Source organism: Punica granatum, chromosome 8 (assembly GCF_007655135.1).
Source record: "Punica granatum isolate Tunisia-2019 chromosome 8, ASM765513v2, whole genome shotgun sequence".
In the NCBI taxonomy this organism is placed as follows: Eukaryota; Viridiplantae; Streptophyta; class Magnoliopsida; order Myrtales; family Lythraceae; genus Punica; species Punica granatum.
Genome location: NC_045134.1, coordinates 22,803,943 through 22,822,987, shown reverse-complemented (window position 1 = coordinate 22,822,987; position 19,045 = coordinate 22,803,943). Strand labels below are relative to the sequence as shown.

At 42.8% G+C, this 19,045-nt stretch overlaps 4 protein-coding genes across 7 annotated transcripts; 3 read left to right on the top strand and 1 right to left on the bottom strand.

The window, feature by feature from the left end:
• Positions 1 to 183: 183 nt before the first annotated feature.
• On the top strand, positions 184 to 6,692 carry LOC116188068 (receptor-like cytoplasmic kinase 176). 3 transcript variants are annotated; one of them, XM_031517195.1, is made up of 8 exons: positions 184 to 698; positions 1,477 to 1,866; positions 2,117 to 2,488; positions 3,156 to 3,263; positions 4,121 to 4,498; positions 4,701 to 4,944; positions 5,042 to 5,189; positions 5,621 to 6,692. In XM_031517195.1, exons 1-8 carry the CDS (start codon positions 668 to 670, stop codon positions 5,999 to 6,001), a joined length of 2,052 nt encoding a protein of 683 aa, XP_031373055.1. In that variant the 5' UTR covers positions 184 to 667; the 3' UTR covers positions 6,002 to 6,692. The 3 variants fall into 3 exon arrangements, with proteins under 3 accessions (XP_031373055.1, XP_031373052.1, XP_031373054.1); XM_031517192.1 differs by having other exon boundaries at positions 185 to 698; positions 3,156 to 3,377; XM_031517194.1 differs by lacking the exon at positions 184 to 698 and adding an exon at positions 1,161 to 1,188 and having other exon boundaries at positions 3,156 to 3,377; positions 5,621 to 6,001.
• Positions 6,693 to 8,746: 2,054 nt separating this feature from the next.
• On the top strand, positions 8,747 to 13,270 carry LOC116188069 (NKAP family protein UM04995-like). 2 transcript variants are annotated; one of them, XM_031517197.1, is made up of 7 exons: positions 8,747 to 9,284; positions 9,810 to 10,426; positions 11,282 to 11,927; positions 12,012 to 12,112; positions 12,200 to 12,289; positions 12,476 to 12,603; positions 12,764 to 13,270. In XM_031517197.1, the coding sequence occupies exons 2-7, from the start codon at positions 9,848 to 9,850 to the stop codon at positions 12,906 to 12,908; spliced, it is 1,689 nt and encodes a 562-aa protein (XP_031373057.1). In that variant the 5' UTR covers positions 8,747 to 9,284; positions 9,810 to 9,847; the 3' UTR covers positions 12,909 to 13,270. The 2 variants fall into 2 exon arrangements, with proteins under 2 accessions (XP_031373057.1, XP_031373056.1); XM_031517196.1 differs by having other exon boundaries at positions 8,747 to 9,239; positions 12,764 to 13,024.
• A 779-nt stretch (positions 13,271 to 14,049) lies between these two features.
• LOC116188071 lies at positions 14,050 to 15,381 on the top strand. Its single transcript, XM_031517199.1, has one exon. The coding sequence runs from the start codon at positions 14,255 to 14,257 to the stop codon at positions 15,161 to 15,163; it is 909 nt and encodes a 302-aa protein (XP_031373059.1). The 5' UTR covers positions 14,050 to 14,254; the 3' UTR covers positions 15,164 to 15,381.
• A 331-nt stretch (positions 15,382 to 15,712) lies between these two features.
• Positions 15,713 to 18,383, bottom strand: LOC116188070 (protein trichome birefringence-like 6). The gene is made up of 5 exons (XM_031517198.1): positions 17,606 to 18,383; positions 17,307 to 17,499; positions 17,003 to 17,193; positions 16,495 to 16,653; positions 15,713 to 16,202 (listed from the first exon to the last, which is right to left on the bottom strand). The coding sequence occupies exons 1-5, from the start codon at positions 18,205 to 18,207 to the stop codon at positions 15,881 to 15,883; spliced, it is 1,467 nt and encodes a 488-aa protein (XP_031373058.1). The 5' UTR covers positions 18,208 to 18,383; the 3' UTR covers positions 15,713 to 15,880.
• Positions 18,384 to 19,045: the final 662 nt, after the last annotated feature.

The window sequence follows — 19,045 nt, the reverse complement described above, 5'->3', positions numbered from 1 at the left end:
AATGAACCGTTCAGATCAGAGATTCCTTTAATCTCACGGTCGACGTGACGAGTTTTACAGTGAGCCGTAATGCCTGCCCGCACGCTACCACTACTCTACCCTACGCTTAATGGCGATGTCGTTTGTGACCGTTTAAGTTTGGACCTTTCCGTTAAAGTGCCACCCACGCGCCCGTCGCAAGAAGCAAAGTCCGACCGAAAACGTGGAGAGCCAAACACGGCGCACTCTCCATTTCTCGTTTTCGGGGGAAAAAAAAGAAATGGAAAAACAAAAAACGGAAAACCAGCAGCTCTACTCTACACAGTGTTCTCTCTGCTCCTCCGACCGATATCGTAATCGGCGACAATCGGAGAAGAGAAGCGACCGGAAGTAGAGCCGGCGACATCTCACGGCGGCTCAGCGGCACCGACACGCGGCCCTCCTCCGCTCTGCTCTCGGCTAGAGCTCAGCAGCCGGCTTGTCGGCCTGGCCATGGGAGCACCAGCTTGGGGGGGCTCATGTCGAGCTTTGTTTCTCGAGGCTTTAGCTCCACTGTCGGATCCCCGCGGAGTAATTTTAGTTCCGAGCCGTCTGAGCTTGTAGTGCTTCTTCCCGCTCAGTTTTCAGTTCTCCTCCGAGCTGCGATCTCGTAGATCTGAGGTGTCGTCGTGTCCGGCAAACTTCGGTGATGTCGGTGCTCCGAGGTTTCTCCGCCGCCGGTACTTTAAATTGCTGCCGTTCTTGCTGTCTTAACTCTATTCAACGTCTCATTTGTTTAAAACGATAATGTTCAAACTTATAATTGGTGAGAAATTGTCGGAACAGTTGGGGAGCTTCGTCTCCTGCTCTGTTCGCAGTTGGAAGATTCCGAAACCAGGAAGTTGTCGAAATTGTCGCTTCCGTGACATTCTTCTCCTTGGAAAACAGTGTGCTGACGATGTAATTCTGTCTTCCTCATTCGAGTGAAGGTTTCTGTTCTTGGGGGCTGTATTAGCTGTGAAATTAAGTTCTTTGACTTCGTATTTGTGCATTTGCTTCCTATTTCTGCAATTTCTTAAGCAATTTAAAGTTGAGCTTTCAGTGCTTTATATGGCAAGCTGGTCAAATTCATCCTTTGCATTTTAATCTGTCTCACTCGTCCTGGTGTGATTTGGTTGCTTGATCTAAGGGTTTTCGGTATATCCTTCTGGGCCTCGATGCTTTTCTGGGGTTAGTAGTTTTTTTTCTTGACAGTTAAGGAAAGCAGCTTTTAATTATGAACACAATGCTTTTAGTCCCAATTAATGTTTTTTATTATCTTAAGCAACAGTTTCTTCATCTGGGCACTGTATAAATTTCTTGCTTTCCTGGTAAAGGGTTGCCTTAGATGTTGTAAATTAAGATTTCAAGTGTTGTCCACAATGCAAATTTTACTCGAACAAGGAGCAGTGTAGTTCTTATTGCTGGCAGAGCATTTATTCACTGTAGATTGAAGTTGTGCTCGATTTCCCATTGCAGGAATATCTGTGGATCTCCTGTGCTCCCTTCTGAATCTGTTGGCTGTCTTCTGCATTGTTTCATTGAGTGATGCCAGTGTGACTTCGCAAGCTATCCCTGATATTCCCTTGCGAGCTAATGTACCGACCCATAGAACATGGACGAAACATGTCTCCCCTCTGAGAGCACCAGGACCTGGTTTTGTCATATCACCAGCACATCCACCTCACTATGGCCCCTTGATTACTTCTGTTCATCCTCCTGCAAGTTCTCATCTGTCCAGGCCATCAATGAAGAGCAGCAGTCTAGTGCCTCCACCAGTTGGCATGCAAGACATTGCCCCTTCTCAGTACGTTCCCGGTGCCGTTCCTGGTGATTTAGCTGAGCCTCCACTGACACCTTATGCCTCACGTACGTTGCATCTTGATTGTATTTTCATACTCCATCTATATATCTTCTGTAGTTGCATTGATCACTGAAGAATGAATGGGTTGATCACTGAAGAAAGATGAGAAGTGCTTTATCGATACATAATGGCATAACTATCATGTGGGATCCTGGTCTGTTCAAATTTAATTAGATGCTTCTACTGTTAAGACTAGTTCTTTTCCCTTAATGTCCAGTACTGTTTGACGTAAAATTTTGTTTTTCTTTATTCCAGATTGTTGCAAACCAGACATGGTGTTGAAACGAGGGGTTCAAGGTTGTCACTGTGTCTATCCCATAAAGCTTGATCTCTTGCTTCTGAATATTTCCCAGAATCCGGATTGGAATATTTTTCTTGAAGATTTTGCTTCACAGCTAGGATTACGAGTGTCTCAGATAGAGTTGATAAATTTCTATGTAATTACCTTATCAAGTTTAAATATCTCAATGGATATTACTCCGCACACGGGAATGGGTTTCTCTGAAAGTGATGCTTCTGCTATAAATTCTTCACTTTCTCTGCACAAAGTCCATCTACGCCCTTCATTAGTGGGTGAATATGAACTTCTCAACTTCACCTGGTTCAAGCCACCTCCACTTTCTCAAGGTAATAATGGCATTCCTTTTATATGCTAAATTCTCGCGCGACAAATGTTTTAGTCTAATCTAGCTTTGCATTAAAGGACATTTTTTATATGATAGGTGACTATAAAAGGATTATTTTTCTGCTAAGAGTTTTTATGGTTCTATGAACAATAAAAAAAGCTATGTGAGGAACATTCTGACATCCAATGCCAGTAAATTTCCCCTCTGTACATTTGTACTTATGAGTTGCTGCCCATTGGTTCTATGCACGATTCATAACTCGAAAAGTTTCTCTGGCCATTCACTTATAGAGAATATCTGCATGTTTGTTATCTCAAGTATGTGTTGCCTTGATGGACAATAGAAGTATGGAAATGGATCATTGCTAAGTATATAGAAACATAAATGTAGATGGGAAGGACTGGAAACGCATTTAAGTTTCTTGTAAAGCTGTCATGGAATGTCCACTTGACTCTGGTTGAGACAATTATTTATAGTCATTCTTTCCAGGCCTAGGTGTCGATGAAAGATTAGAGCTTCAAGTTTTCTCTTAGGAGTTAGTAGTTCTAATACTATGCTTGATGTTCCATGACTCTGAGAACGGCAGCTTATAGAGATGGTTAATTTTTCCCCCTCCTTTTCATATCTACTTTGTTTCTGAATGAACTCTTTTATTGGCTCTGATGCAGCTCCTCTTGTGGCAACATCGCCTATAGCAGCGCGACCACATCAGTCTACTGCCAAGCCATCTGCCACTTCGGATGGAGAAAGTCATTCCAATCTGGTTTTTATTATCGGTATTGCTGCTGGGATTGCAATTGTTCTTTCTATAGCTATGATAATTATATGTGCATGCAAATTCAGACGAGGAAATACTAAAGCATCTGAGGAAGTCGGGGATAAGGATATTGGTATGTATATTATGTGATTAGAGACTATGATATATTGACTATGATTTATTTATAATTGGATGCTCAAAAATTTAACCTTGGAGATAACAAAGCTGATTATTCAATTGGTCATTACATCAACCGAGTGATTAATTCTATTGGAGGCTTCAGGCATAATACACAGTTCAAGATAGGTATACACCCTTGGAAAAGTTGGTCTTCCAACTCTGTCAGGCTTCTTTGGTTGCCAATCGCCGTAGTGTCTATATGCATTTTAGGAAGAAAACCATGAATGATGTCTTTTCTTCCATCTTAGATTGAATATAATTCGTGATTGAGTTCTCCTCTCTTTCTTGCTTTAGGTTATATTGAATATAGATGAAATGCATCATTATCAACAAGTATTTTGATGGATCCATTCATGTGAGACAAGTATGCCTCTGTAATTTTGACTCAGTTGTTGAAATGGCATCAAAGGGATCCCTCTACCTCTTATCCCTTTAGCCAGCTTGTCATGTGTGCTAAGAGACTCATTTCTCTGATTGCTTGTATATGAGGAGTTGACACTCGAAATTATATAGCAAATAAAAGACCTTTTTTTTCTTGTGCTGCTTCTCGAATTGTGTTTGTGGAGGAAAAAATGGATGAAATTTTTGCCGTACTTCATACCAGAACTTAGAATTCAGTCTTACTTCATAGAAAATATCTATTTTGATAAGGATCTCTTTGTGATGGGTAATTCACCTTTTTCTCCCCCTCTGCAGTGAAGCCAAGGACAGTGGATGCAGTTCCACGAGCTGGATCTCTTGCCCATCCCCATCCATCCAGTACCCGAATTCTTGCCTATGAGGAACTTAAAGAAGCAACAAACAACTTCTCATCTTCGAGTATACTCGGAGAGGGCGGATTCGGTAGAGTTTTCAAAGGAGTCTTAAGTGATGGTACAGCTGTGGCAATCAAGAGACTTACTAGTGGAGGTCAACAAGGTGATAAGGAGTTCCTGGTTGAGGTTGAAATGCTGAGCAGACTCCATCACCGTAATCTTGTTAAACTCGTGGGTTATTATAGCAGCCTGGACTCTTCACAAAACCTTCTATGCTATGAGCTCGTCCCAAATGGAAGTTTAGAGTCCTGGCTTCATGGTATTTTTGCTTCCTTTTCTAGTTCATGCACATTTTGAATACTGATTTCGCATAGATAATGAATACATTATTAGAATTATTAGCTGGCTATTTTCAGGAAAAGTTCAAACTTGTAGTTGTAGGAATTGAAAGTGGCAGTCTTATTTGAAATATATTCAAAGTTGTTGAAATCTGAAGCAGTGAACTGCCCCATTTTTATTAGGTCACTTGGGAGTCAATTGTCCCTTGGACTGGGATACAAGAATGAAGATTGCTCTTGATGCTGCGAGAGGGCTCGCGTACTTACATGAGGACTCACAGCCTTGTGTTATCCACCGAGACTTCAAGGCGTCAAATATATTGCTCGAGAATAATTTCCATGCTAAAGTTGCCGATTTCGGCCTTGCTAAACAGGCGCCTGAAGGCAGGGCAAATTACCTGTCTACTCGTGTAATGGGTACATTTGGGTCAGTATATACCTTTTCCTCCCCTCAGATATTTTCTCGGTACTTCTAGTCTTTATTCTGAGGCAATTCTAGAGGTTTTGACGGAGTTAAATTGCAGGTACGTGGCCCCTGAGTACGCAATGACGGGTCATCTGCTGGTGAAGAGCGATGTTTACAGTTATGGGGTTGTGCTATTGGAGTTGCTTACTGGTAGGAAGCCCGTAGACATGTCACAGCCTTCAGGACAGGAGAATCTCGTCACTTGGGTTAGTTCATAAGCCTTATTCTTTGCTTAAATTACTGGCAATATGACAGTTAAAATCCCAACCCTTACAATAAGCTCTTCACATAATGAAAAGGATCTGCAATTCGTGGTATATATACAATTTGAAACTAGAGTGGCGGCAATCACTTCCCTAATTTTCTAAGATTTTCTCTTGCTGAAAATCCTGGATTACTCCTGAGTTTCCAATTAAGTCTAGGCATCTTCACAAAACGAGAGTAGGTTACATCAAATCTAAGGTGTGTTTCCATGCACCTCTTTGCTGCTCCAAGCGCATGCTCATATATTTTTTACCTTTAAAATATAAAATAGAAGCACGCAATGCAAATACATAAAATTGTAGTGGAACTTAGAAAGGACTGTAGAGAAGAAGGTAATATGAAATGGGGCTTTTTTTTCCCCCTTTTTTCCCAGGCAAGGCCAATCCTCAGAGATAAGGACCGGTTAGATGAGCTCGCTGATCCCAGGCTCGGAGGGAAGTACCCGAAGGAAGACTTTGTTCGCGTCTGCACAATCGCAGCGGCTTGTGTGGCTCCAGAAGCGAGCCAGAGGCCGACAATGGGCGAAGTGGTACAATCACTGAAGATGGTACAGCGAGTAACAGAGTATCAGGACACTACGTTGCCTTCTGCAACCAATACGAGACCAAATATGAGGCAGTCATCCACTACATTCGAGTCCGATGGGACATCTTCTATCTTCTCCTCAGGTCCTTACTCTGGCTTCAGTGCCTTCGATAATGATAACCTCTCTAGAACCGTGGTTTTCTCGGAAGATCTTCATGAAGGACGATGAAAAATTATCGGTGTTTTCCGATTTTCTTTATTTCTATTTTGACTGTTAGTCGCCGTGAGAAGATTGAGAATTTTTTAAGGGGGTAACCGGCAGGAAATTCCGGTACTTTTAGGTCTATTTCAAATCTATTACAGCCTTTACGTTTTCAATGAAAAGCTCACGATTTGTTGGAATCAACACAAATCTGGCAATAACCTGTCAATTCGAGCTTCTTGTCTGGAAAAGCTGATGAACTAACTATGTATGTTCGCTTAGATATGTTTTGCGTATCGAAAGTCCATGAATATTTCATTCTGAAGTAACATTCGAAGTAGATCTGAAATAGACCTCCACGTACAGGATTTCTGGTGGTTAGCCCATTCTTAGACATGAGATGGTTTTGATTTTTCGTAGCGACTTAGCTTCAGGTTCTGTAGTTGTGCTTCTCTTTCTGGGTCGAGTGAGGGATTCGGGAAGAATATTGAAGAGTGCCTTTCTTTTTCGTATTGGTCCTGGTCGTTTCGGGAGTCTGCACCCTGGTTTGTGTTTCCTGTATGCAGTGGTGGTTGGATCTCGGATGAAATTTTTGTACATATTTATTCTGTAATTTGTTGCTTATTATCTTGGATTTGTATTGGCGAAGTTAGTACATTTCTCTCATTTCTCCAGTTATGGTTGGCTAGTGCTATCCTTACAGGATTATCTTGTTCGACTCATTGGTTATGATCAAGTATAGTATAGTATGTGCTTTTATCTGGTTATTATCTATATGGATCCCGATGAATCATCAAGATTTTCGAGCGAGGACCAGCTTCACTAGAACAAGAGTTTCAGTTAAAGAGGAAGGAGGTTCAAGGTAATAACAATCTGTCAGCAAATTGAAATTTGAAATACCTGTTCAAGTTTTATCAAATTTGCCATCATAAATTTTGGGGCATTGGCTGCATATTTTTGGATATAATACTAATACTAAATTAAAGAAAAGTAAGAGTCCAAGTCTTTTATAAAATCACATGTTCATTATTCATTTTCAGAAGAAAAGATTTTTTTTTTTTTGCAATTATAAAGAGAAATGAGCTTAGCAAACGATTAAGCGGAATAACATAAAACAACCTGAGAAGTCTCATCGACGAGAAACAAAGCCTCAGTCGTAAAGCAAACACTTTTAATAATTTTCTTTATGAACCTTATCAGAAAGAGCATTGTCGGGGTCATGAGGCTCTTTAAATGTGTAATTTTAAGGAGCTTTTAGACAATAGCAGGACTCCTATTATTTAGCAAAATAATTTGGTATTTAGTAAGAGTTTGTTATATTTTCAATTGACAAGTTTCTTATAAAAAAAAATGTGTCATCTTATTAAAAGATAAGTTGATTATTATTCAACAAGTATCTTATTATATTAGAAACAAGAAGGTTGTGTTCGATTACTCTAATTAAGAGCTGAAATTAAATTGGATGAAGCTCGTTTGATAAATACAAAGTAAAAATGACTTAATTTAATGATTGAGTCAAAGAAAGCGTTGAATCTTGAATAAGTAAATGAGAACATACATAATAATTCAACAGTTTTTAGTCCACTCGACATTTACAGGGGGAGGGAGGAAGGGCGATGGGGTGAGGGAGGACAACTTAGGGCGGTGATTGAGCCGATCCTGGCCACCATTGTCCAGGCGAGATCATCGGTGACTTATGACAACGTCGGTGATCTTGATTAGGGTGGTGGTGGCCGAAATCGAGACCACCATCGCCCCCTTCCCTCTCCACCTTCTCTGATCTCGCTGTCTTCTCCTATCTCTTTTATTTTTTTTTTTAATTTTCAGTAATTGAATTAAAAAAATATGGGGTCAAACTATAAAAAAAAGAGAGTAAATATTAGGCAGAATATATGATCCTTAAAATTATAAATTTTCAACACTTAATTTTATCAAACAATTTTGATTAAATTTTCAATACTTAATTTTATGTCCAAACAAATATAACCTAAGTTTCTCGTTATTTAATAAAAGAGATAATTGCGCCATATAACATAACGTTTGAAGGAATTATTAATTTTAGCCCAAACTTGATTTTTTACCTAAAATATCATAATGTTAACATGTTTGTTTCACATCTAGCCAGACGCTAACTTTCCGTCCAAAATTAACGGAATTGCACATGTGGAGCGTTAATTTTGTAACATTGCTTACAAGTATTACAAAATTAACATGTCAAGTGTGTAATTCCGTCAATTTTGGACGGAAAATTAGCGTCGGGATAGATGTGAAATCAACACGTCAACATTGGGATATTTCAGATAAAAAATCAAATTTGGGTTAAAACTAAAAATTCTTTCGAACGTTAGGTTATATGGCGCAATTAATCATTAATAAAATAGTTTACAAAAAGTCATCCCACACACTAGGACAGGCACGTTACAATTGGCCTCTGCAAAATCTCCCTTCTAAGGAGGCCCTGAATTGAAGTTAAAATATCATATCAGAAATCGAAGGAGCTCGTGCGGGCAGCGGACTCCAATGGACGGAGTGACTAAACAGCAAAACCCAGACACGTAGGGACCTCTCCAAAAATCCGGGACACAACCAAGCAGACACCACACGACACGTGGCGACCGCGGACGAGGGTACAGCCACGGCTAACGTGCGCCGGAAGGGGGAGGGCCCAGTGTCTTAACCTGCGCCCAAAATTGCAGCGCGAGAGGGAAAGAAGGGACGCGGAGTGAGGAAGAAAAAGCGAAATATATATAAACGAAAGAAAGAAGCCGAGAGAGAGAGAGAGAGAGAGAGATTCGAAAAATTGCTAAAAGCCCTCCCGAGGGAAGAACCGAATAGAGACAGAGACAGAGACCAGACAGAGAGCGAAGCCAATGCCAAAGTGATATCTACCTTCTCTTCTCTTCCTCGGGGGCGGAGTGGCGATAGCAAAAATATGGAGGACGGGGTGAAGTTTGTTATTTCCACTCCTTACCATTACCCTTACCGCTCCTACGCTCCTCCTCCTCTTCCTCATCCTCCATCTTCTTACCCCTCCCCTTCCCTCTCATCTTCTTCCACGCTCTCGCACCCAATCCCTAACTCTAACCCTAAAACCACAACCACCCCGGCTTCGGCTCTCTCCCTCCTGCTCTTAATTCCCACGCCACCGCCCGCTCACTCGCTCTTCAATTGCTCTGTCTCCCTCTCTCTTTCCGTCTCTGTGGGCTCCTGCTTGCTCTCTTCCGTTGGTTTCTTTCCTCGGGGGGATAAGGCGGCAGCAGATCGGGTGGGTTTCTTGAGGAGTCTCCCCTGTTCGCGGACTGTGGAATTGGTGAGCCGAGTGGCTCGTCTTCCTTCTGCTTTTTTCCTGCAAATTGTGCTCTCCTTTGTTGCCGGATGCAATTGTTTGTTTCCCCGTTCGTGATTCGTGTTGGCGTCTTATGGCTAGAGGTTGTCTTAGGGTTTGGTGCGTGTGGTTTCCGTCATTGTTGTTTCTGGCTGTTTTGATGATGCTGGCAAGTCTCAGATTACGTGTGTTCTTCATCTGAGGTTTGGGTTTCCTTCTGTTCTGTCGGAAGTTGTCTCACTTCCAACTCGGGGGGCTCTTTGAAGTCTTTGTCCAGGGCAAGTTTTAATCTCAGAGCGATCAATTTTCGTGTTCACTCTTATGTTTTACGAAATCGGTGTGATTGGTGCCAGAAAGTTGTGTTCTTGAGGCCTTTTTTTTTTTTCTTTGTTTCAGTTCTTTGTCAGTGTTTGATCTTCTCTTGTGTAACCTTGGAATTGCATCTTCTCGATCCAGGAAGGAATTGCATAAGTTGCTGATTGTCATCTCTTGTTTTTCTGATCCATGTAGAGTGGTCCGAGAACTCCATCCGTTAAAATTCTTCGCTCATGGAAGAATTCAGTGGCAATCCTTTCAATGTCATGGGTACTGCGGTGAAGAGAAGGCGAAGCCATCGTGCGCGTAGACCTCCACCTGATTCCTGCTCGTACGACGAAGGGCATGAGTGTTCGCCGTCATCTCCGGCACCACCTTCCGATGATGCCAGCAAGGGTTCCAGTGATGAAACTGTTAGTGGTGAGACCACTTTCAAGAGAAAGGAGTTCAACCTCAATCAATGTGTGCATGTCTCTTCTTTGGCAGGAGCAGAATCCGAGAAATCACTCGATAATGGGAAGGAAGATGATGGAGGCTTCGATGTATTTTACAATAATGAACTCGGGAGTAGCGGGGTTAATAACAAAAGATCTAGTGAGGGCGTCCTAGCTCCAGTGAACTGGAAGAGTTCTAGCAGGCAGAACGGTGAGAGTCAGAGTTCTGGACAATCTGGAGTTGCTTTGGATGGATCTGGAAATGAAAGCAAGGTTAAGAAAGTAAAGCTGAAAGTTGGCGGTGTTACTCGTACGATTTCCACATCAAATGGTTCTTCAGAGGCTGGAACTTCCAGAAGAGTTAAACAGAATTCTCAGGTACTCATTGTTCAGGCTGGTCTTTCTGGTGTTAAATTGCTAATATGCTATATTTTCTAAATTAAATGGACAAGAAGAGTGGGCTAACTGTTAATAAACGTGAGATTATGAGTAACTAAAATGTATTTCTAAAGATTTGCAACTAAGCATAAATACGGTTATTTTCCTACTGCAATAAGGTTGTTTGTCATGAATAGTTTTTAATGATGTGTTTGTCAGGATTGTATCATCTCTTCAAAAATCTATTATATATTTTATAAGGATCCCATTGATGCCAATAAGATGTTAGTGAACTTGCGTGGCTGTTTTATTAAACTGGAGTTTGAGATTTTGTTTCCTAATATTTGAATGCAACATTGTTGGAATGAATTTAGTGAATGTCATTGACATTCATTGAGTTTATTGGGCAGCACTGGGAAGGGCTTTTTTGTAGGGAATGCCTCATATATGTAATCTTTAGGTCTTTGGCTAAAAAAGCTTGTCTGAGTGAAATGAGGCGTCGGCCACTGTATCAACTGCTTTGTAGAGTCTTGACACATGAAAATGAATGGGATCTAATAGAAGGGCTGCTTATAAAGATCATATATTTACGGATATTGAGAACATCTCACGCGGGGTTAGCCCTCTCCAAGTTAGGCAGTTCCGAATAAAATGTGCAACTGCCCCTGAAATGCTGGTTTTGTATGTTTTTAAAATGTTTAATTATATTTGTCTTCTTTCAACTGTTTGGGTTTGTTTACCTGATGGCTTTTAATCATTGTTGACATCCAGGGACTTTAAATAAGTTGCTCCTTTTGCTCTTATGGAACATTTATATCTAATAGATATTTTTCTGTATAAAATTTAATGTGGCAGGGAAGTTCAGATCACACCAATTCTCCCTCAGATAAAAGGAGCGGGCTGCAGGGTATTCCCTGGAAAGATTTCTCGAGAGGTGGCTTTAGTTTTGGGAAAGAAGATTCTGTGATGGGTAAGATGACTGGAACGCATGCGGCAGGGAAGCAAGGGGAAAAGTCCGAACCTGTTCGGAAGAGCAAGAGAATGCCTAAGAAACGGGTAATGGACGGTGATTTTGATGATGATGAAGATGATGAGATCCGATACTTGGAAAAACTCAAAGCCTCAAGGATTGGTATGGGATCCAAGGAATTTGACGAGGACTCTGGGAGGAAGCAACGGAAACTTGCCAGTGTTTCTGATATTGAACGACAAGGTGCATTCAAAGCCGGCAAAGATGCAAAGAGGAAGTCTAGAGCTGATAGAGTTTCTGAAGATACTGATTATGAGGAAGAAGAAGAAACAGGATCTGATGGTGATCTTGAAGGGAAAAAGAAGAAGAAGCAAAAGAAGGAATCCATTGATTATTTGATGGATAATAATAGGAGGGAGACAACTCTTACGACGCGTCAACGGGCCCTGCAGTCAAGCAAAGATGCCTCGGTGGGCCCAGGATCTAGTTTGATTGAGTTCCCGAATGGATTGCCTCCTGCTCCACCAAGAAGTAAGCATTGGCAATGTTTTCATTTTTGATTGCCTGCAATGTGGTTGTATTGACTTGATTTATGAACCTTTTTTTGAATCACAGAGCAAAAGGAGAAACTCTCAGAAGTTGAACAACAGCTTAAGAAGGCTGAAGCTGCACAGAGACGTAGACTGCAAAATGAGAAGGCTGCAAGGGAATCCGAGGTATGGATTTCTTCAGTTCCTTTCTCTTTAATGTTGTATTTTACATATAAACTTGTGTTCAAGCAAATATTTTTGATGATTTTGTAGGCTGAGGCAATTAGAAAAATCCTTGGTCAAGATTCTAACAGGAAGAAGCGTGAGGAGAAGATTAAGAAGCGTCAAGAAGCATTGGCAGAGGTACTCACTACTTCATTGACAATTCCTTTTACTTCAGTTAATGGTTTACCCAAAACAATAAAATTAATGTTCATGTTTTCATTGGCAATCACATCTAAGACATCACTTGATATGTACTTTTTGTTGCCCAATAAAGAAGTTTGTAAACTCCAATAACGAATCATATTTTTGTGAGTTGTGTTGCAGGAGAAGGCTGCTAATGCTTCGATGCTCTCGTCAAACATTGTTCGGTGGGTTATGGGGCCAAGTGGGACTGTTGTGATTTTCCCCAACGAGATGGGACTTCCCGAAATCTTCCAATCAAAAACCTGCAGGTAATTTCATGGCAAACCTTTCCTCTCCCCCTCGTGTTGAATTTCATGGCGAATTAATTTATATATGATGTTGTAAAGAATTTGGGGATGCATGCATGATCTTTCAACTGCATGTATTTTCTGCATTTGCTGAGAGAAATTTTGCTTTTGCATTTCGCAGTTACCCTCCACCGCGCGAGAGCTGTGCTGGGCCCGAGTGCACTAACCCATACAAGTATCGGGATTCCAAGACAAAGCTTCCTCTCTGCAGCCTTCAGTGCTACAAGGCCCTTCAGCAGAAGGTGCAGGCCGAAGCAATATGCTGATAGTTACTGCCTTTATTGTAGGCAGGCCCTGATATTAGAGAGTTTTATCATTAGCGACAGCATTGTATCTACTCTGCTGCCATTTCCCAAAAACCGACATAATTTTTGGAGCCTCCGATGAATCTTGTATCGATACTGGTGGTACCATTAATTTGCTCCTATAGAATAGCAGCCAATCATTTATTGGTATAGCAAATTGTTTATTTCCTTGCTGATAAGCTTTAGTTGACCCTTCATTGTCATTTGGAGAGATAGAGCCTTCCTTTGTGATTTTGGTCATACAGACAGGATTCTGACAATGAAATGCTAACTCGGTGTGAACAGCATGAGGTATTACAATTTTCCGACTGGATTAAGTCTGATATCGTTGTACATTGGTAAAGGCACTGATGAACCAGGACGGAGACGCGACTCGCTGAATCTCACCTGCTTGGCTGTGATAGGCTCAAAGCTAACATGTAGCTCGTGTGCAGTTTAGCTTCGGTGGAGTTCCACAGAAAATTAAGAATGGTTGATAAGATCAAATGGTTTTTTTTGTCAGACAGTTCAGAATATTAAGAATGGTTGATGAGATCGATTGGTTTTCCGTGCCACACGGTTCAGAAAATGAAGAATGGTTGTCGATGACAGCAGCCGATGTTAACGCACGGTACAACTGCCCCGAATGTGAGTGTAGTCTTAACTGCAATTTGCAACTACATGTATCAGGTACTACAACCTCGAGAAACCGATTGTAGTTTGTACGGCATTCATCTGTAAAGAGGAGGTATCAGGTTTGATTCTTCCCGGCGGAACTTTAGATGTCGTTTTCATTTTCATTCCCTTGTACTTTTAATAGCTCCATGGTTTTTGTTGTTGTCATCTATTGTCAAGAAGAAGCAAGAAATGGGTTGTTGAAGTTTGAAGCTAACTCCGGTGGCAGTTCCTTAATCACAATTGACTCCAACCTTCGACAGTGACAACTTTTTGAGTGTGTTTCTGGCGAAGACAGTAACAGAGGATTTGCAGACAATCTCATCTACCGAAAAATACACAATTTTTATTTTCCATATACGGAAAAAAAGAAATTGTAAAACTCCTTCCACGCCTTAATAGAAAAAAGAATATTCGAATTAAACTTTCGAAAATAATTGTTTGGTATTCTCATTTCTTGAGGACTTAAAAATCTCCATAGACGGCAAGTTTGTCAATGGACGTGGTAACAACTTAAAACATTATTTTCACTTAACTAACTTTGCCTTATGTAGTAGTATTTGGCAAACAGAAATCCTTCAAGCTCTTCACCTTCTTCCTCGATAGCTCTCCATTTCCAATTTCCGAGCTCTGAAGCACAAGAGGTACAGACAATGGTGATGTCGATGACAGGCGCAGCCGGCAGTGAGGTGTTATGGAGGCGAGTGGCGGAAAACAAGGGTACCTTCCATCCATCAAAGCTCTTGAGAGAGCCCTTCCATCTCCTCACCATCACTCTCCTCAGCCTACTGCTCCCCCTCTCGTTCCTCCTCCTGGCAAGGCTATCCTGCAATAGTTACTTCGCCTCCTCGGTTGCTCATGGCCCGTTCTCCTCCCTGCTCTCCCTCTTCCTCGACTCCAACCCGACTCTCCTCCTCGCCCTCCTGTCACTCCTCGGTGGAGCCACCCTCATACATTGCCTGACCGGGGGCTTGCCGGGTGGTCGCTACGCGCTGCACCGGCCCCGCCTGTATGCGGCATGGATCGTCCTGTGCGCGCTCCAGTTGTGCGTCTACATAGGTGTCGAAGGGAGCATAGGCATTGTACCCCTCAGTCTGGCAGCAGCCCGTGATGGCTCTTGGGTTGCGGCCCGGGAGGGGGGATTCCTGGGGAGGGCCGCGTTCTTCCTGGGACTGTACGAGACAATGCTGCACTGGGCCAGGATAGTGGTGAAGCCAGTGGTGGACGACTCGGTGCTGGGCCGCCAGAGGGACGAGAGGTGGCCCGAGAGGGTGGCAAAGGCATTGGGCCTCACCGGGCTATGGTGGTGGCGGCTGAGGGACGAGGTGGAGGCCCTTATCGTTGTGCCGGAGGTGAAGATGGAGCTGCTGTTGGGCGTTAGGGTGGCTGACTTTGTGGGCTGGTGGCTGTACTACCTGACCGTGACCATTGGAGTGGTTAAGGTAGTGAAGGGTCTTATGTGGGCTGGCATGATTTTGACTTCCAAATGGCTGAGAATCAGAAGAAGACAAGAAGCAGAAAACAATGGTGATGACATCATTGGTGGTGAGGACAAGGTCTAAGGTTCTTTGATTTTTTTTTTTTTGCGAGAGATATCCGAGCTTCGTTTTTCTATTTCTGAAGGCATGTGAGCACCTAATAAGTCTCCAAAATAGATGATTCCGGCCAAGATAAGCCATTCAAGTTGTCCAAGAGAAAGCACTCTCCTCCTGTATAATTTCACAGTGATTTGAATTTGCACGTAATTGTGGATATAATATAATTTCAATACTTTGCATTATCTTCATTTCCACTCCAATCACAGTTTAACGGCAGGTATTGGATTCCTTTCTCATTAATTAAACAATGAAATTCCGTACCAAACCATTATTAATATTATATTCTCTTTTTTTAATTTATTTTTAGGTTTTTTTTACGGCAAATACGAATTAATGCAGAATTAGCTTTTGGTTGGTCCCTTCCTCATCGGTAGTCTTAGTTGGAGCTTACTCAGGTTATGCTGTCACAGATGGTTATTCAATCGCGAACAGAATCCCGTCGCTTAAGTAGCGTCGTAATTTCTCGTACTCGACAAATTGAACTGTTTTGATAGCGGGAGGCTTGGACTCGAATCACGCCAAACAGCAGGAAGGATCAATAGATGTTGACTCTGTTTTGATGCAAAAACTCAGAAGGAATTCTGTACATTTTGAGCTCCACAGAGATTGAATCAAATCGTAAGAAAGAATCAAATGAATGTACAAAAGATTGTGAAGAATCAAGCCATTTCTTGCTGGTAGTTACTGGTAGTTACGATGTCTCTGCAAATGAATATATAGGAGCTCGTTCCATGTGTCAGGGACTCCAGGAAGGCACCAGTGGCTGCAATCTTCAATGCCCGAAGATCGGCCCTTTCTTGATCTTCCCCCAAAGGCAGAAGGGTGAGCATCGATCCTGTAACTTGATAGCCCGGTAATGTTCAGGAAAGTTACCGGAGTTCTCATACTCTTTACGACCTCTTCCACGATTGAATTCTTCTCGAAAGTGTAGCCTGAACTTGAAGTGCTGTTGAGAGGTAGCTTCGCTTCTCTGCAATGTCCGCCTGAGTTCCACTCACCTCCGCTGTCAAGTAAACAATTTCATGCTACTTAGAAGGGGTTCGAGTGTCTGATAGAAAACAGATAAAATGCTAAAAAGTCGAATTGGAAGTCTTTCCAGAAAGAAACAAATGGAAGCAAGGAACCGAGAGACTGCGGAAAACTCTAAATAGCCAATCATCTAAGGTATCGCTCGTTAACCGGTAACTTATTCACTAAGTTACACGAAACTGGCACTCAGTCCACCAGGATCGGGTGGCGAGGTTTCTGTTCAATTCATCATAAAAATTTGAAGTAGCAGAGGCTTGGAAGCAAACCTGAAATGAGAAGGGGCCGAACTCCTGAAGAAAACTCGGGTTTTGCGTGGATTTATGCGTTTATCGACCCAAGAAGCCCAAGTCGTCAAGGCTTTGCGAAAAGCCGTGGAGACATCTAGCTTGGGATGAACCTGGTTTCCTTCCTGGTAGTAGTTAACCCTGTGTAAAGACAATCACGATATCAAAAGAAGCTGATAATTTCATGGATGAATCTTACTGCCATTGGATCTTCAGAAAGAAAGGAAACGGATCGACTCAATGGAAGCATTTATAGTTTCATCAAGAGGGGAAATTCCACCGCAAGTGTTAATAGTAGTCCGGGCCCTATATGGCATACAACTCTGGTCAGAGTGCTATGATTTCAATTGAAGACAGACTACAGGTAATTTCTATAACAAATCCATAGTAAAAACTCCGAGATAAGAACTTTTAATCTTATCAAGCCTACATCATACTGTTTCTTCCCGAAGCATTTCCAAAATCTGAAGCCACGGCTAATGTGACTCACCCAGCTTTGGTCTTGTAATGGGACCACCAATGGGCAGTGTTGAAGACCAAAATATCCGCTCCTCTCCACCGAGACGAACCCCGGTCGATAGCATCGATCCGGAGGGTTGGGACACGCTTCTGCCCAACTCTCGCCTTGCTCTCATGAACCAAGAAATGGGTCACATAGTATTCAACTGTACACTGATAATCCTGCAGAAACAAGGCAATGCATGAACTTAGTATGCACACTCCCCATCCCAACAACAACAATGAAGCAATAAATGATCTTTTTTTTTTTTTGGTCTTCTTCTTCTCATAAATACCACAAATCTGAAGCAATAATTGCCGTTCTCCTTAGTAATCCTCCTCCGATGGGTCTCATAAACCTTCTTTGGATCCTTAACGGCTCCGATCAACATACACATCATTGACTCCCACTGGTTCCTGTTTATAGAATCCCCGACGAAGACAAGCCTCTTCCCTCTGATCAGCTCCAGCATTTCTGTCGCATTGAACCTGAACAATCACACACACATAGAGCAAGTAAGAAAGTTGACCATAACTTCATTCAATCAACCCACAGACAAGCAGGACATGGAACCAAAGGATGTCTCATTTCAACCTTGGGATTCGACAGTCATGAGGTTGCCACCTCCACTTCATGTAGCCAACATCAGGCCTTCCATTCCCTCCACAGTTGAACCCTTCATCGATGAATGGACAGGACCAGTTCGTGTACAATGGGTAGCTCTCATCATACACCCACCTCCCCTTACCCAAATCACAGTGTCTCAGGCTAATCCCATCACCCTCATCCCCCTTCTGCCCATTCAAAGCTCCAATTTCATCGGAGGGCTTCTTGATCTCGGGGACAGCACTCCGCGGCTTACCACTGAGGACCTGATTCCTCCGAACGGCGCCCTGGGCGGACGAAGACCCGGAAGTGTTGTCGGGTTTGGTGATGTGGGTGTCGATCAAAAACGGAGTTTTGGACGAGATGTTGCGGGTGGTGAAGTGGGGAGTGACAATGGGGTTTGGGGACGACACAGGAGCAATGGGGGTTGAGTTGAAGCGGAGGTTGATCTCGGGTGGAACCAGAGGGGTGGAACTGAGGGCCCAGAGGGAGAAGACGGTGAAGAAGACGAGGGAGGAGGAGATGGCAAGGGAGAGGGCCACGAAGCTCGTGGATTTGACAGTGAAACTCTTCTGCCTCTCCATTAACATTAACAACCCCTCACTGTCTCCCCCGCTTCAGCAGACACAGACAGAAAGAGACAGAGAGGGAGGGAGATGAAGTCAAAAGGGAGAGAAGAGAGGTTTGGATTTGGAGGTTTAATGGAGGAGGGAGTGAAAGTGAGAAGGACTGCGGAATGGAGTGGAAGGGGACTTGGAGAAGAAGGTCACGTTCTCGACAGGGAGGACATCTGCCTGCGGATGACGTGGGGTAGTGGGTTCCGGATTCCCTGGTTGAGTGCTGCGCTGGATGCTCCCGGGAGCATGCTCCCTCTCCGCCATCAATAGCAAGACCAGCGCTGACTAGGGATGGTAATTGGGCGGGTTGGTACGGGAAGTTCAGTCACCATGCCCACGCCGTGCTCATGGTTATCCGTGCCAACCCGGCCTGCGCTTGAGCATGGGTAGAGATTAGGATACCATGCTTGCACCATCGAGGGTGCACAGGTATTCGCCCCATCCTGTCATGTCCAGTCGGAATATAATTTATTTTAAAAAAAATTAAATTTAAAATGAGGAAATATGATATCACATGAACACAAAAACAAGACATAGTCACATGAACGAAGAAACACGACATAATTTGCCATCGATTATTATATCAAAGATTTTATTGATATATTTTTTAAAATTTTGGCGTGAGTCTAAACGGGGTGGGACGGATCAAGGCAAGTCGAAGGCAACTACCATCCCTATGCTACCTCATGCGCAGGTAGTAAATCATAACCATCCCTACCCCATTCTATCTTCGACACGGGTTGGTATGATTCTAAATGGGGCGGTTTCATGAGTGCCGGCGATTCGGGTATCAAATTGCGCCCTAGCGCTA

Coding starts and splice junctions, on each gene's coding strand:
- LOC116188068 (XM_031517192.1), top strand. CDS start 668: ATGTCGGTGCTCCGAGGTTTCTCCGCCGCCG. Junction 1,867..2,116: donor ACTGACACCTTATGCCTCAC/GTACGTTGCATC, acceptor TCTTTATTCCAG/ATTGTTGCAAACCAGACATG. Junction 5,190..5,620: donor AGGAGAATCTCGTCACTTGG/GTTAGTTCATAA, acceptor CTTTTTTCCCAG/GCAAGGCCAATCCTCAGAGA.
- LOC116188069 (XM_031517197.1), top strand. CDS start 9,848: ATGGAAGAATTCAGTGGCAATCCTTTCAATGTCATGGGTACTGCGGTG. Junction 11,928..12,011: donor GCCTCCTGCTCCACCAAGAA/GTAAGCATTGGC, acceptor TTTGAATCACAG/AGCAAAAGGAGAAACTCTCA. Junction 12,604..12,763: donor TTCCAATCAAAAACCTGCAG/GTAATTTCATGG, acceptor TGCATTTCGCAG/TTACCCTCCACCGCGCGAGA.
- LOC116188071 (XM_031517199.1), top strand. CDS start 14,255: ATGGTGATGTCGATGACAGGCGCAGCCGGCAGTGAGGTGTTATGGAGG.
- LOC116188070 (XM_031517198.1), bottom strand. CDS start 18,207: ATGTTAATGGAGAGGCAGAAGAGTTTCACTGTCAAATCCACGAGCTTC. Junction 17,194..17,306: donor ATTATTGCTTCAGATTTGTG/GTATTTATGAGA, acceptor TTGTTTCTGCAG/GATTATCAGTGTACAGTTGA. Junction 16,654..17,002: donor CATTACAAGACCAAAGCTGG/GTGAGTCACATT, acceptor GTCTTTACACAG/GGTTAACTACTACCAGGAAG.